The sequence below is a fragment of the Cebidichthys violaceus genome, unplaced genomic scaffold (assembly GCF_023349555.1).
Source record: "Cebidichthys violaceus isolate CVI_PGR_0920_01 unplaced genomic scaffold, fCebVio1.0.p SCAF_10, whole genome shotgun sequence".
Lineage (NCBI taxonomy): Eukaryota > Metazoa > Chordata > Actinopteri > Perciformes > Stichaeidae > Cebidichthys > Cebidichthys violaceus.
This window is the reverse complement of record NW_027176263.1, coordinates 1,966,448-1,982,055: the sequence shown is the minus strand read 5'-3', so window position 1 is coordinate 1,982,055 and position 15,608 is coordinate 1,966,448. Positions and strand designations below refer to the sequence as shown.

The 15,608-nt window shown below is 41.5% G+C and overlaps 1 protein-coding gene across 1 annotated transcript in view; it reads right to left on the bottom strand.

Moving 5' to 3' along the window:
• The window catches only part of fmn2a (formin 2a), a 36,472-nt gene extending 23,487 nt beyond the window's left edge, over window positions 1–12,985 (bottom strand). Inside the window, exons 1-5 of the mRNA XM_068720076.1 lie at window positions 10,828–12,985; window positions 7,833–7,996; window positions 4,740–4,883; window positions 2,539–3,383; window positions 1,844–1,985 (exon numbers count right to left, since the gene is read on the bottom strand). Of these exons, the coding sequence (XP_068576177.1) occupies window positions 1,844–1,985; window positions 2,539–3,383; window positions 4,740–4,883; window positions 7,833–7,996; window positions 10,828–12,985 (3,453 nt within the window). The remainder of the gene's footprint in view (window positions 1–1,843; window positions 1,986–2,538; window positions 3,384–4,739; window positions 4,884–7,832; window positions 7,997–10,827) is intronic.
• Window positions 12,986–15,608: the final 2,623 nt, after the last annotated feature.

Below are 15,608 nucleotides of genomic sequence, written 5' to 3'. Positions count from 1 at the left end.
CGTCTTGAGGCCTGGGGACGGTCCTCGTGAGATGGAAATGCCAAAGGTTGGCTCCAAATTGGGGTCCGTCACAGCTCTGCCTATGTTTTTATTTTTCCCATTATTGACTTTAACATTTTCAGCACTATTGTTGTGTTGGAGAACATCCACTGCAGCATCGTGGAGCGAGGACTGGGGGAATTCAACCCACACCCACGTCCATTTGTCTCTCGTCCCTCGCTATTTAGCAATACAACCACAACACGAGCTACTGCATGACGTGGTAGCAGACTTACTCAGAGCTCCATCAATCACGACATCTCACAAAGGAAAGTCTATTTTAATAGAGAGTGGGACACTCATTTGCGTCATCTCTTATATCTAGACTCTCAGCTGTCGCACTGCTCTGTACAGAAGTCCAATCCCTCCATTAAGTTTCTCAAGTGTTAAAGAAACCATCTGACATCTCCTGGAGTGCCAACAAGCTTGATGACGGCAGAGTGTTTGAAAAGGAATCCCTGTATGAAAGAAGGATTTTCTTAAGGGCAAACTCACTTAGCTTATCTACCTTTTCCCATTGGTGTTGACTTTTGTGCTCTATTGGATCAAAGCTTCAAGGTGAGTTTTTTTCCCCTCTTGTTTGCTACACATAGTGGCTTAAACTAAGCTACGGCAGTTACCAAGTCACTTACTAGGATGTGCATATTCCTCATGAAACACGCTTGTGGCTGATGTTCCAGCATATGCTGCATTTTTCTTACACAGGAATCTTCACAGCTTGAAGATCAAATAATTCTCCTGAACAATCAAGTGAACCCATGAAAGTAGTGAAATAATATCGTTATTGCGTCCAAACAGACTCCCTAAAGCAACACATTTGAAAGCTGCAGGCAAAAGAAATGCAAAAATTGACCCAGTTGACAATAAAACCTATGATGAAATGTCCATCAACTTTTATACACCTCGGATGGACCATGTGGCATCAACAAATACAGCTTTGGAAGTTTAAAACAATATATAAAAGAAATGATGTTATGTGGCTTCAGAAACTACTCAATTGTACATACATTATTATTATTATTATTATGATGGGGAAGAGGAGTTTAACAATTGTCTGTCAAACTTTTCCTTGATCGGAGCCTTTTTTAGTTTTATATTCTAGTGTTGAGTTTCACTTCATCACTTCCCATAAACTAAGAAGATTTCCCACTAACGTCCACTCTTGAGACCAATATTTCATCTCAGCAACAACTGTCTGGTGATCCTACTGGGTCTTAATTAGAAGGGTGAAAAGCTCATCCCTGGTGCAACATTATTGTGATTTAGACACAGCATTTGGGCAAATAGTACATCAACATAAAAATCCTGACCAAAGCAGCTTTAAATCGTAGATCAAATGTTTGACTTGTAGATTGATGGATTGGCATGAAGGGCATTGGGGAGGCAAAGTCTGACTATTAAACTAAGTCATACAGAAAGCACAATGGGAGGAACCACATCATGAAATACAGCTCCCAGGCTTCTCCCTCCCTCCTTTTTTCCTTCTTCTCCCCACCCTCACTCCGTCTCTCCCAACAGTCATCACCGTCGTGAGGTTTCCTCACCGCACGCGAGACATTGGCTCGGTGCCACTGGATGGTCACGGGGGAGTCGGGTGGGAGCCAGAGCTCACACCACATAATAACTGTCTGGCTGAAGCAGTTCCTTCTGTCACTCAAAGCAACTCAGAGAGCGTCAGAGAGGAGAAATGGAAAGGAACGGGTCATCAGAGGAGTGAGAGTGAAGATGGGAAAAGCCCTGAAGAGAAACTATATTTAGTGACCCAGGGGGATATACAAACACACAACTATAAAATGTACTTTACCTGCTTGGCCTTGGACTTGCTGATTGTATCTGAAATTGGCTTTTTCTTCTCCTTAACAGCACTTTTGGAGAAAAGTTCCACAAATTCTTTAAAGTCCACACTCGGTTCATCGATTGTATCCCACACCAGTGAGCCAATGGGCCTGAAGATAAGAGGAAAGAGAATTATTATGGGAGCAATGACAGGCAAGGTTTAATCTGCCATGTATTGTTTGAAAAAGTACAGCTAAGTCCACTTTTATAGTAACTCATGTTTTTTTTCACCACAAAATGCATTTTGCACAGTTCTTGATTGTCCTCTGCTGTTTTGGGAGAACTCATTTGTCATCTTTTGCAGCGTAAAAATCCACTCATACAAATCCATTTGTCAAATCTGTCAGCCAACACATTACATATAGGATTCAGCATCAAGTTCCTCACTTGCAAGTAAATCAAGTAGTCTATTTCTAGATGTTTATTCAGCTACAATTTTCCAAGCCTTATTAAGGAAAGAAAACCTGGTTCAAGTAAGTAATTCAGTGCTGACCACAATGCCTGGACTGCATCACTTTCATTTTCCACAAGGTTAGCATCTCTACTGCCATCAGAGCACGTGGCGATCGTTATCTTAAGTGGACAAGCTTCCTCTCAATTCTCTACTGTTCAGAAAATACCTATGTGCAAGTGATACATATCTATCAAACAGCATATCCTTACTTTTTAGCATTCAGCTGTATCCGTGTCCAGTAGAGTGGCTTCATTGGCTTGGGGGGCTCTATTGCAGCCTTGGCAGGGGCAGCTTCCTGGACCATCATGGAGGGCATGGGGCCTGGTGGTGGTGGAGGCCCAAAGCCTGGGGGTGGGGGTGGAGGTGGGGGGCCCATTCCAGGCGGAGGGGGTGGGGGAGGAGGGCACATACCCGGCGGTGGAGGAGGTGGGGGTCCAAAACCGGGCAGGGGAGGAGGTGGGGGTGGAGGTCCAAAACCGGGCAAGGGAGGAGGTGGAGGTCCGAAACCTGGTGGTGGAGGAGGAGGAGGCGGTGGTGGACAAGGTCCAAACCCGGGTAAGGGTGGGGGAGGGGGTGGTGGTGGAGGAGGAGGAGGAGCAACACCCCCTGGTAAAGGTGGTGGTGGAGGTGGGGGCATACCTCCCGAGAGCGGGGGTGGAGGAGCTTGATGGGCGCTGCTCGGTTGCCTCTGTTGGCACGTGCAGACAAAGCTCTCTGTAGATTTGGGGATGGAGGATGAAATGGAAGACGACACGCTGCCTGATCCCCCGATGAAAGGCACGTCAAACTTAAACCCCTCCTCCACAGGTGAGGTCTGGACGGACACCTCCTGGCTCATCTTTCCCAGTCTTCCTCCTCTCATCTGTGAGGCCTTGTGGTGGGCAGCGCCCAGAGCTCCCATATTATCACCGCTGTCCTTTGCCAAGGAGGCCTGCTGGCCCTGCAACACAGCAATCTTAATCCGCAGGTCATCGACGGTCCTCTCCAGCTGAGGGATGAGGAAGCTTTCATCTTCTGACGATGACTGACCTGACTTCAACCTGCTGGATTCTGTCTGTCAGTGAACAAAAACAAAAATTTTAACCTAGCATACAACGGCACTAAAGGTTCACAAATGTGAACTGAAGAAAAATAGGGCCCATGAGTCGGGGCTTATGCTACATGACACCTTCTTTAAAAGCAGGTAGTCTAGCCTATCTTGTACTCTTAATGTTGACATAAAAAATTGCTGTTAAATCTTGGACACATTGTCATTCAATAAATTACACTCTATAAACAGTAAAACAGCCACAGCTGAGGGAGTTTAGTGACAGAGCTGTGGGCTAACGGAGGGTCAAGAAAGTCCATTATGTCTAGACTCCATCAGACCTCTGGCTCCAGACTGGTTAGAGCAGGGATGAGGGGATACCGAGAGAATTGACCCCAGAGACAGTGAGTCTCGTTGGGCCTCACATGGGGAGGGCTTGTGTCTGCTAGTACACATTCCCCAGTTGTGGTCACATCGTTGAATTTTAAGGGGAACATTCAGTCAGTATAGCCTTCCTAATTTATTAACTCTTCCTGGAAACAGGGAGGGTCACTGCGACAGTCTCACAAGTATTTCAAGACAAGTCTGACCTCTGGTGGACAAAGAACAATTCACAGTCCAGAGACTGAGGTTTACTGTATTCCTCAACATTTTGACAGGTTGCACATGTCATGTTGTTGATTTTGAATCAAATATGCGTGAAATAAATCCCTTAACAGTTGCATTCTTCAATGCCTGATGATCTGGACACAATGGAATGCATTTCAAAGTAGGCATTTCTCAATGTCATGAAAACATATTCAAATCACTAAACAGTTTGGTGCATTTGCCATGCTAATTTAAGAGGAAAAGGAAGAGCATCTATTCCATCCAAGTCTCAAACGTATAACAGCATGACCCACTGGGTGTTCTGTTCAGTATGTAGAGCCCTTTTCTTTAGTTTGTATTTGTGTGTTGAGCGTTTTATTTATATGTGGGAATTCTATCAAAATTATATATACATTTTTAAGGCTAAATCAAATACGAGTCTCCCTTTTTAATAATAATTTAAAAAAACATTCCACTGCATGGAATAAATCTTTAAAACGATCTTGAAGAAATATATTCCCCAGATGTATTTTAAACAATTTGTTTTTTGTAAAGTTACATTTTTTTTTTTTTGCATCTGCGCGTCTTCATTTAAGCAGAATTTTAAAATTAAAATAGAAGGTATACACAAAAGTTAACAAACAAATTATACTGAATTTATGTGATGGGTTATAAAACCTGACGATGCTCTCTGATGTTGGTAGTTAAACCAAGATACCATATCAAAGCCAGCATAATGCTGAGCGGGCAATCCTACTGTAAAGTACGCTAAGATGTAGAGAGGATTTAACCAACCTGAGAGTGTAGAGCTCCTAATGTTTTGGCTGATGATTGATGCAAAGGTGTTCTCAAGCTGGCTGTGGTTCGCCCCCCATAGAGTTCCCACAAGTGAGAAGACACTGGCAGGCCTACAGAAGCCCAGGTGTACAGCTGCTCCTCCTGCAGACGGTTTAGAGAACAAGCTTAAAAAAAACAAACTGTGAATGAGATCAGATCCAAGGAGAAATATTTGTGCTCAAAACTACTTGCTCCCATGGAGAGCTACTACCCACTGTATCCATCATACTGTGTGAAGACATAATGGAATGCAGCATGATTACAGTTTAACAACATCCACCGGGAATATGAGTCAGCTTTTTCTGCACGCTTCAAGTGTAGAAAGAACCATAAAGATTTTTTCCTTTTCATAGCCAATGTAGCGCACGGTCACAAAAAAGACAGACTCATTCTCCTCTTCTTATAGATTCAAAGCATCATGTCATGTAGATACACTAATCAATGATTTGTACTTTGTGGGATTTAACCGTCTCCTCCTTTTGTCCTGAGACAGTGTTTTTTCTCAAGACAAAACCCATTAGCTGGATTATGGTAACCTGATCTACAGCCAGAAAAACACACATACAGACAGTCTTGTTTTCACGACTTTGGGGACATTACATTGACTTAAATAAATGTACATTTCCTGGAGACTTACCCTAACCCAACAGCTAAATCATAGCCTTTATACTAACCTTAGTTCATTACATTTTAGGGTAAAGTAGGTTTAGGTTATGTTATAGAGACGTGCATTTTGTCCTCATAAGGAAGGCGAGTCCCCACAATGTGACTGAGTTAACAGATTTATGTCCCTCCAACACAGGTAAAACACAATCAACCACACATAGACACACGGTACAAAGCATGCTAGATTGATGTGAAGCAACTCATTAGCATTTATCTACGCCAAGTGAGAGAGATGACATTTGATTTATACAGAGTTCTTAGATACTCATCCTCCCCAAACCCCATTTTTGGACAGAAAAAAAGTTGGAGTATTAAATTTCAGGCGGTATGCAGAACAAGAAACCCACCACTCATATATTTGTTCACTCCAGCAGTGAAATTGGATACAATACCATATTTAGGTAGAAAATTGGAAGACAAATAGGAGTTGAGAGATAAGGATGGAAATAAAAGGATAGCTAGATGGAGAAAGAGAGGACAGAGGTGATGCAGGAAATTATTCCTACCAAGATGGAATTTAACTGTTAAAGGAAAACAAATCTAAAAGACTGAGGTATCAAAAGGGGTTTAAGTGAGAAGGTTGCAAAGGAGCAAAGACTGACTGTAATGATGTATTTTAAAAGAGTGATTAGCTGTAAGAAACAAAACCATAACAATGAGATCCATACTCTGAATGGCAACAGCAAAGGCTATTTTTGATCAAGCTGAATAATGCAGGACTCCAGGGCAGGCCTCATACTGAGGCAGAGAGTGAGGACAAAAAAAAACAACAACAAAGAAAAAAAGGGGGTGGGGGCAGCACTGCAATCCTGTCCTACCCTGACATGGTGAGCTTTTTGCTGGGGAAGAGCAGCCTGAGCCCAAGGCACGTGGAGTTGTTACATAACATGGTCAGCAGATGATCTACGCAAGCACATATGTGTGTGTGTGTGTGTGTGTGTGTGTGTGTGTGTGTGTGTGTGTGTGTGTGTGTGTGTGTGTGTGTGTGTGTGTGTGTGTGTGTGTGTGTGTGTGTGTGTGTGTGTGTGTGTGAGACTGAGTGAGCGTAAGAGGGACTGCGATTAATCCAGCCATGCGAGGAAATGCCTGAACATGTATGGGTGTCTGGGGCTGTCCTTTTGTATATACTATATGAGTGCACATGTGGCAGAGTTGAACATAAAAAGAAAGTGCTCTGGGTTTGCATCCTACTGTGACTGCACACTAGGCAAGCAAAATAATGACTATCTTTAATTTATGAAAATATAACAGCTTTAGAGCATGCATGTTTAGTGTAGGTATGCATAATGAACCTTTATGCATGAACATCATTTTACATGCTCGTATGTACATAATGTTTCATGCATATGTGGGGGGAGGAGCAGTGTGCAAATAGAGACCAACACTAATCTGCTCACATTCGTTGGTAATCGACATAAAAAACAACAACACTAAGAGTCTACAACCATGCAACAGCTCTAGGAACAATCATCTGGGGACCATGAATGTCTGTAAAAAAAAATTGTGTCAATCCATGTTTGAAAACTCTAAGATATTTCACTGGATAAGTGACAACACCCTGTGGTGTCAACGGAAAAGTCATCCTCTGGGCACAATGAATGTCTGTATAATATTTCATGGCAAACCATCCAATGGTTGTTAAGATATTTCAGTCTGAACCAAACGGATGAACTCAAAAAAACTCAAAGAAACTGTAGGTTTGAACTCAAAACCTACAGTACACCAACATGAAGTTCAGTAGGATGAGCAGCTACAAGGGGAAATGAGGGTGGCTGTGATGAACTGTGCAGGGTGATGTGATGCTCATGAGATTAGGTCGGAGCAAAGCATTACGGGAATGGAGAATTAAAGATTTATGAAATTAACTTTCATGCGGTCACCCTGTCTTCATGCACCGCTGCTCTTCAGATTATCAAATGTCTCTGGAATGAATCACAGTAATAAATATAGAAACACAGATTTGATAAGCTTGGCATTACTCTGTATACTGGTTGGTCACTGCAAATAACTTTGTGCTACATTCTTTCAGTTTATCATCTGATGAGCAAATGTCAACGAGTTCAGCATTTTGGCCATCTTGTTATTTGGCAACCGGAAGTGACAATGCAAGTTCAAGGAACTTCCGCATTGGCTGCGCTTTTCAGACCAATAACTTACTGCCTGATGTCAAATCACTGTCATTCAGCCACAGTCCTGAATGGACAATCACTAACAACACACATCATAACGTGGAAGTGTAATTAAAATTAGAGCAGTGGCGCCTCAGTTTTTGCCTCTGAAAGTGTGACATTTTTATCTTTGTACTTTTAACACTAATATATATCGAGTTATGTCATAATTTTGTAAAACAACCATGATGGCAGGCAGTGAAGACGGAGGTCTTACATTAAACACTGCTGACGCAGTGCTGTCACCATGGAGCTCTGCTGTGCCGTCACTGAAGGGGTGCAGCAGACCCTGGACCAACATTCGGTGACACAGTTCCTTCGCCTCCTCTTCTGCAGACCCATCTCCACCATGCATACACAGCCAGTCCAACAGAGTGTGACCTGAGAACAGAAAGGCAGTGAAGCGCAAGACTGAAACTGGCCTAAAGAATAACAAGCTCCATTTTTTGTTAAAACTAATTTATTTGTAATATATCATAAATAGGCGAGCCGAAGTGTTCAACTAGACACCTTGTGTCACTCTAACCAAAGAGTGGAAAAGCGATGTCTCAGTTTCAGATGTGATAATTAAACACCTCAATGTGCAAACTCTATTCGCACCATTTAAATGATGACAGGAGAGATGGTGTTAACTGTGTTGTGCAAAGAATTAACAAATGCAAAATGAAATTCAAGACAGATGTTACCAGTGCATCCAGCAATATCACACTTGGTTTTAAACTATTATTATTGTTAATGAGCAAACTTTATATGACTAAAGTTTTGGGTATCAGAAAGAGAAAAATAGCACAAGGCCTAACATTGTGGTGCGGTTGTACAGCTCTTTAATTCTACATTTCAATACAGTGGGAAAACAGATTATTCTTTGTCTGATTACCAAGACAGAGACAAAAACTTTTTTTTGGCATGGAGTAAGAGTAAGAAAGCAAAGTGAGTTTGAGCTGTGATACATTTCTCATAATCTCAAAATCCCTGGGCCAGGTCTGGATCCCAGATAATGAAGAATCCTGTTTCTTGCTGATGGCAGGAGCAGAAGTAATTATTAAAGCTTGAACAAAATATTAACTATGTGACATCAACAGAGGATGTGGAGCCTTGAGGAAAAACACAGCTCTGTTGCTTCATAGTCCAACCATGACACACTGTGTAGTCAGTTGTTCATGTTAAACCATGTGATTCAGAGGACATTAGCACAGTCCTATGACTCGTGGTCCTGTGGATATTGATTTTGAGCACTTTGTCGTCTAACACTGAGGGCTAATGCAGAAAACTGATTGCATCTCATAAAATGTATGAAGTAACTCACAGGGACATGTACAATCTTTAAGACACAGACCAACTTAACGTGATTCAAATCAGTTCAGTATAGCATTTACATATAGAATTAGTTTTATTAATCTGTAGTCAGTTGTTTTTTTACCGTTCTTTGGTTTTCCTACTCCCTCCTAAGAGCCCAATGTGACCTGAAAAACTGGCCAAACTGATGTAACATGCAGAGCAGAATTAGTGAGTGACTAAGTGGTGAAATAACCAGAGTCTTTGTGAATAACAACAGAACAGTATATGTCTTTTCATTTGGAGATCCCAGATAGGCCCAATGGTCAAAATACAAAGGATCTCCAATGCTTGGCTACAATAAATTCACCTGACAAAATGAGAATGGACCTCATATCATGACTCATTTTTGTCATGCAGATAAACTGTCACTTGGGTTTAGCATCAAATAGTGTCCACTGTGTGTGTGTGTGTGTGTGTGTGTGTGTGTGTGTGTGTGTGTGTGTGTGTGTGTGTGTGTGTGTGTGTGTGTGTGTGTGTGTGTGTGTGTGTGTGCGCGCGCTTGGATGGCATCGCCCTGGGTGGGCGGCAGTGTTGTCATTCTGTCTGATTTATGAGCACAGGCTCAGACAGTGGAGAGCAGCTGAGCTCTTGAAGTGCACCACAACAGAGAGGAGGACAGAGTGGCATTGTTTTATTAGAAGGAGGCGTTTGTTCTGAAGACACTCCTCAGTAAAGAACCCTCACTGTTTCATCATGATTTTCATGAGCTATTGTACTTTTAAATCATAACTTTATTATTCTCACTGTGATTGTTTAAATAATGTGATCATTTGTCACTGGAATTTTAATAACTATACACTTACCATAACCATTTCACAATACCATTGCATAATAACCTAATCTCAATATGGACAGAGATTGGAGCCAAACTAATAGGGGTCACATCCGGCCCATTTGGGATTCCCAGCAACAACAGAAATAAGTGAAAAACAAACTATAATTTTTCAATGGCAGGAATCTTTGTTTTGCCATGATGCATTGCTTGGTCAGTAAAAGGTTGATTCTGTGAGAGCAGAGTAGTCAATAAAAGGATTTTCTACTCAAAATGATAATGCTAGTCCTGGTGATATTTTATAGTTTTATATTTGTCAATGTATTGACCCTACCAACAAATATGGCTTGTATTAATTTAAGCCCAATGTAGGTTATTCGACCATAGACTTCCATTGTTGTCAAAACACTATTCAGGGCCCGAGCACCGACGTAGTCTGAGCGGAGAACCTTTTGTTATTTGTTTTATTTTTCCCATATACACAATCTGCGGCTGAAGATAGTTTGCAACAAATGCACCACGCTTCACTTGCTGAAAGCTAAAGTGCCCTGTTTTAGGAAACCACTTAGCATTTCTAAAAACTGACTGATATTTCTGCCTTTTTTTAAAAAGATTTACCTCCTCAGTTGAAACAAATAGGCTTAAAGCTGAGTACCACAAACAGGAAAATATCAAGAGAGGGACAAACGTATTACTGGTTTTGGTCTTTTTATTGGAAAATTATATATCATCGCCACCTAAAGCCATACAAACACTTTTGTACTATATGAACTTTAACGCTAATAGTATATAGATTCAGGTTTTGTTTTAAATTGTAGGGCTGTGGCCCAAACATGATGTGAACTATTAATATTCTGCTTTTTCATTTATCTTCTGAGACAGACCTCATTGTTCTATCTATTCCTACTTTCTGATTACCTCCTGGTTCGAACCATCCAATCAAGAAACCCCCAAACAATTTATCTCCTCTCTTTTATCAAAACAAGAAGCTACCATTAATCACTGTGGTCTTTAACAACCAAATCAGCCACATCTGTAGGTCATACATTTGATAGCTTCATGTGTGGCAGCAGCTCAGTTACCTGTGTTATATGTGACTCACCAGAGAAGACATCCAGGTAGGGTGCTGTGGTAGTGGAGGTCCGCCGTCCATAATGTGCTCTCCTCGAGCCCAGTGTCCAGTACGACCCACCTGTGTGACTCTTCTCTGGTGTCTCCTGCTCTGGAAATTTGGCCCTGCCACCCTGCCTCCCTCTTAGCTTATCCAGCTCTGTGAACCAGTCTGCAGACTCACCGAGGGGCCCAGCGATTGAGCAAGACCGCTGCTTGTGCCTCCTGAATCCCTGGGTAGATTCCACTGAAGCAACAGCAACGTCTGTTTTTCTGGGCACATTGGGGCTGGTAATGGGGGAGCCAATTGGAGAGGTGAGCTGCCTGGTGGTGGTCTTAACATAGGAGGGGTGGACTGGAGGGTAGAGTTTGACAGTTGAGGGGGAGGTGGTGGAAGAAGTCCGTCTTGGCTGAGAAACACTGGTGCTGTCGGTTGTTAGCTGACTAATAGACAAACTACTCTTCCTCCTTTTCAGGGACAGGAAGTCCCGTCTCCCTGTTTCCTCTTCCTCCTCCCTCTCCAGAGACAGGTCCATGCTACTCGCACTCTTGTGAGACCCCATCGGCCCCGCCCTCACCACCATGGGATCCAAGCGGACACTTGGACCACATGCATAGCTGCTCTGCGGTCCCCGATTACCTTGAGGCCTCTGTGGGTGCAGAACGGGACTCTCCAGGTCATCCTGGTGTTCCTCAGCACTCTCGTACGAGGTGCTGGTGGGTGTAGTGTCAGGGAAGCTGTACGAGCTGTTAGTCTTTGGGAGAAGGCTGCCACTGCTGTCCGGTGCTGAAGATGTTGGACCACTTTCACTTGGGGACCCTGGACCAGAAGAATAGCTTTCGTTCTCTAAATTCTTACAGCCTTCACTTACTTTTTGAGGTACACATTCAGCACCAACAGGGGGTGAGAAAACTTCCTGATCCAGATTAAATAGCTGGTGAGGCGTTACCTGCTCAGAGGTTGACCCTTCAGATAAGCAGCCTGTCATCATTTCCAGCCTGTCACTGGCCACACATTGGTCTCTTATAGTCTGCTGGATGTCAGAGAGCAGGTCTTCATTTTCAGCTGCTGCTGAGTGAAAACTATAAAGGTCAGCATCCGACCCTGAGCTTGTCTTTCGGCCAATCTCATCCACCATAGACTGCTGACTGTCTGGAGTCAAATAGCATAGATTCCCCTCGACATCTGATCGCATGCCCATCTCGTCAGCTGACAGGCTCGCCTCTGCAGAGGGCTTCAGCCCTGCTTTGCCCAAGTGTGCTGACCTCCCATCTTCCAACATGTCATCCTTAGACAACCCTTTGGCCTTTGATATACTCTTCCTGATCTTCATGCCGGAAAACACAGAACCCTTCGACTCAGATTTTGATTTCTTCTTACCACCATGTTCTCCTCCTTTACTTATCTTATTGTGGGACTTTTTCGATTTTTTGTCCACTTCCCTCTCATCAGCGTCGCCATCACAGTCTCCTGCTGCTCCACTACTTCCTCCTCCTTTCTTCTGCTTTGCCTCCTGGTTCCCCATGTTCCTGAGCAGGCGGACACCCTTGGCTAACAGGCCATGCTGCTGGGGTCGAGGCTGGGCATGCCAGGCTTCCTCCTGGGCTGCTACTGATGCTGGTCCTCTGGTGGTCAGAGCCTTATCAGAGCTGCCTAATCCCTGCTGTCTGCCCACTACAGTTAAAGGCAGCTGTGAGAATGATGCTGCCTCTCCCAGCTCCGCTGATGATGAAAGGAGGAGGGGACTGGCACTGACAGCCGCGGGCTCGCTACCACTCACTCCTCGCTCTACCCCCCTACCCTCTCTCACCCTCTGATCCTTCCTCTCTTTTTGCCCCTCCTTTCTATCCCCATCTGCTCTTGCACGCTCGGCTGTCTTGCATAACGGGCTGCTGGTCGAGCGAACAAGTCGCTTATGCTCTGGAGTGCGCTGCCCTTGTTCATTCTCTACTGAAGGGGAGAGAAATTGCTTAGGATGCTGCTGCTCTATAATGCACAGTTGTTGCTGGTGTTGTTGATTGAGGAGTGAGTGCTGTTGTTTACGAAGGAGGTTGGTAACGCTGCTTTTCCTCCTGCCTTTGAAAGTGGTGGTGAAGAAACTCTCTTTCAGAAAGGGCACCTGGGTCTCCACTGTCTTAATAGTGTGCATCCTGACACAGTGGCTTCATCTGGAGGGGAGACGATCGAGGCAGGCTGAAGTAAAGGAAAAATAAGTTAAAATGACATTAATTCATTTTTAATTCCAGCTTAGCTTCTCAATGGCAGAGGCCATCTGTTCTCAGTGGAGTCATGAGGTAAAAGTTGAAGATGAGTTCAAACTGACTGTCTTATGTCTCTTGTTGCCATGCAGTTTGTATATTGTTGTGTATGAACTGTTTTCTTTATTTAGATTTGTTCTTGAAATGTTTCCATTGTGTGTTTTTGCAATTTGTGTCCATTCATTACATTAATAATTACAAGCAAGCACATATAAACAAATTTAGAGCTTAAATGATTAGTCGATTAATCGATCTACAGCAAATAATTAAATCTTCATTTTATGATAGTATGCTGAACATCTTTGGGTTTTGGACATCTGATGGCCTATTTTTTTTCTTTTTTACAACATCACATAGGTGAGATATGATATAAAGACCATTCTGCACTATTCAATAAATCCATTGTGATTGCTCTCATGTTCATATATATTCTTTGATACACATTTATATTGTACATAGTAGTTATATGTTTATACTTAGTTTCTCTGTTCTACTTTGTTGTATTTAATGTCCTTATTTTTATATTTTTCTTGTTTATTTGTATATTCTATGTATGTACATTGAGAGCAATGTGTAAACCGGAGTTTATTGGCCATAGATGCATACGCATCCATGGCCAATAAAGCTGATTTTGATTCCAATTCTGAGCAGCTCAAAAAACACAACATTAAATGCATCCAACATATAGAGTCATAAAGCCCAAAGAAAACCAATATGAAACTATTTTCAAAAACTATTTTCTGACATAGATTTAACAAATTTATCATTTGAATCAGACTGTAACAAATCAGTCTTTTATAGAAAATGTAGTTTCACTAGTTACAAATTGGTCAAACAGCTATGCAATTCCTCTCGGGTGATTTGTGTCTACATTTAAAGACACAGTCCAGTATAATTATTACAAAATATTTTATTTACAAACATGTCTTAAAGGCAAGAGTGGACATTTATGTAAGAGTGTGTGTGTGTGTCTCTGCATAGAGCATTGGCTTAGGACTGGTTAATGGGTGTGGTACACACAAAGTTGAGCCATTTGACACCAATTATAAAGATTGTCTCTCTTACTTAAAGAGTCAAAAGTGTATTAAAGTAAGAATGCAAATTAAGTGGGTGAAACTAATGATACACAAACTAAATAAATGTCATTCTTAAAGGCTCCTAATTAAAAGAAAAAATATTTACCAAAAATTACCAACTCAGAAGTTCATTAAAGTTTGTGTTTGTCAAAACACTTGAATAACTAATACAAGTTTGTTCTTCCTGAGCGCTCATTTTGCAACATGAGCAGTCAAATTCCACAATGTATGTAATGATGAAAAAACTGTGGATAAGCCTCTTAGCTAGTCATTTAAAAAGATATTATATGTGACGGTGTACTTGCCTGACTGGTGGATTCCCTTCAGTGGTTCAGCACAGACTGAGGAAAACAACACAAATGGGTGTTTGTCCTCGTCTATGAGCCGCTCCTCAGCCATGGGTCACATGAAGTTGGTATTTTCCTCATCACATGTCTGGTCTGTTTGGCCATCTTCCATTAGCACTGTCTGAGACTTCGCTCACTAACTTAATCAGGCCTCATCACGTGAATATACAGAACTGTGCGACAGTCAAAAACAACTTGCAAGTTTATTCAGATTCTGGTTAAAACTAGACACTCTTTGTTAATGTTGTGGTAGAGTCAAACAGTACAGGATTCATATTTGACAAAAGAAAATGATAAAAAGCCTCCATACATGATAACAAGCTGGTATTTCCTTCCTTTGGGTTTGGTGCACCCTGGTGCCACTTTTAAATCCGTCCCTCTAATCAAGAAATTAGTTTCAGCTGTGTCCTGCTGATATATGATTTTACCAGACATGTCACTGAGCTAATTAGTGATTCAAACATCGACAGGTTTCTAAAGAGAATGGATATAAGATATTTAAATTACAAAAACACCATTAAAGTCAAATGGGGGAAAAAATAACTCTACAAACTGGAAAATTATAGCTAAAATAAATTTTAAAAAAGTATGTTCAAGCAGGAAGACAGCGGGACAGTGTTTTAGATCTAAGACACACACATATATATGTATATATATATATATATATATATATATATATATATATATATATATATATATACGTATATATATACATATATACGTATATATATATATATATACATATTCGTATATATATATATACGTATATATATATATATATATATATATACGTATATGTATATATATATATATATATATACGTATATATATATATATACACGTATATATATGTATAAATGTGTATATTAGATCTAAAACACTGTCCTACTGTCTTCGAACATACTTTTTAAAATTTATTTTAGCAATGCATGCAATATTTTTTTAGAGGCAGGGAATAAATGATGTATAATGACCCAGCCTCCTGCTAAGACAATAAGGTCATACTCACCCTGTGTAAATAAAGGTAAAGAAATAAATCAAAACACAAGTGAAAATATCACAATTAGGGCTTGCTGCACACAAAAAACTGA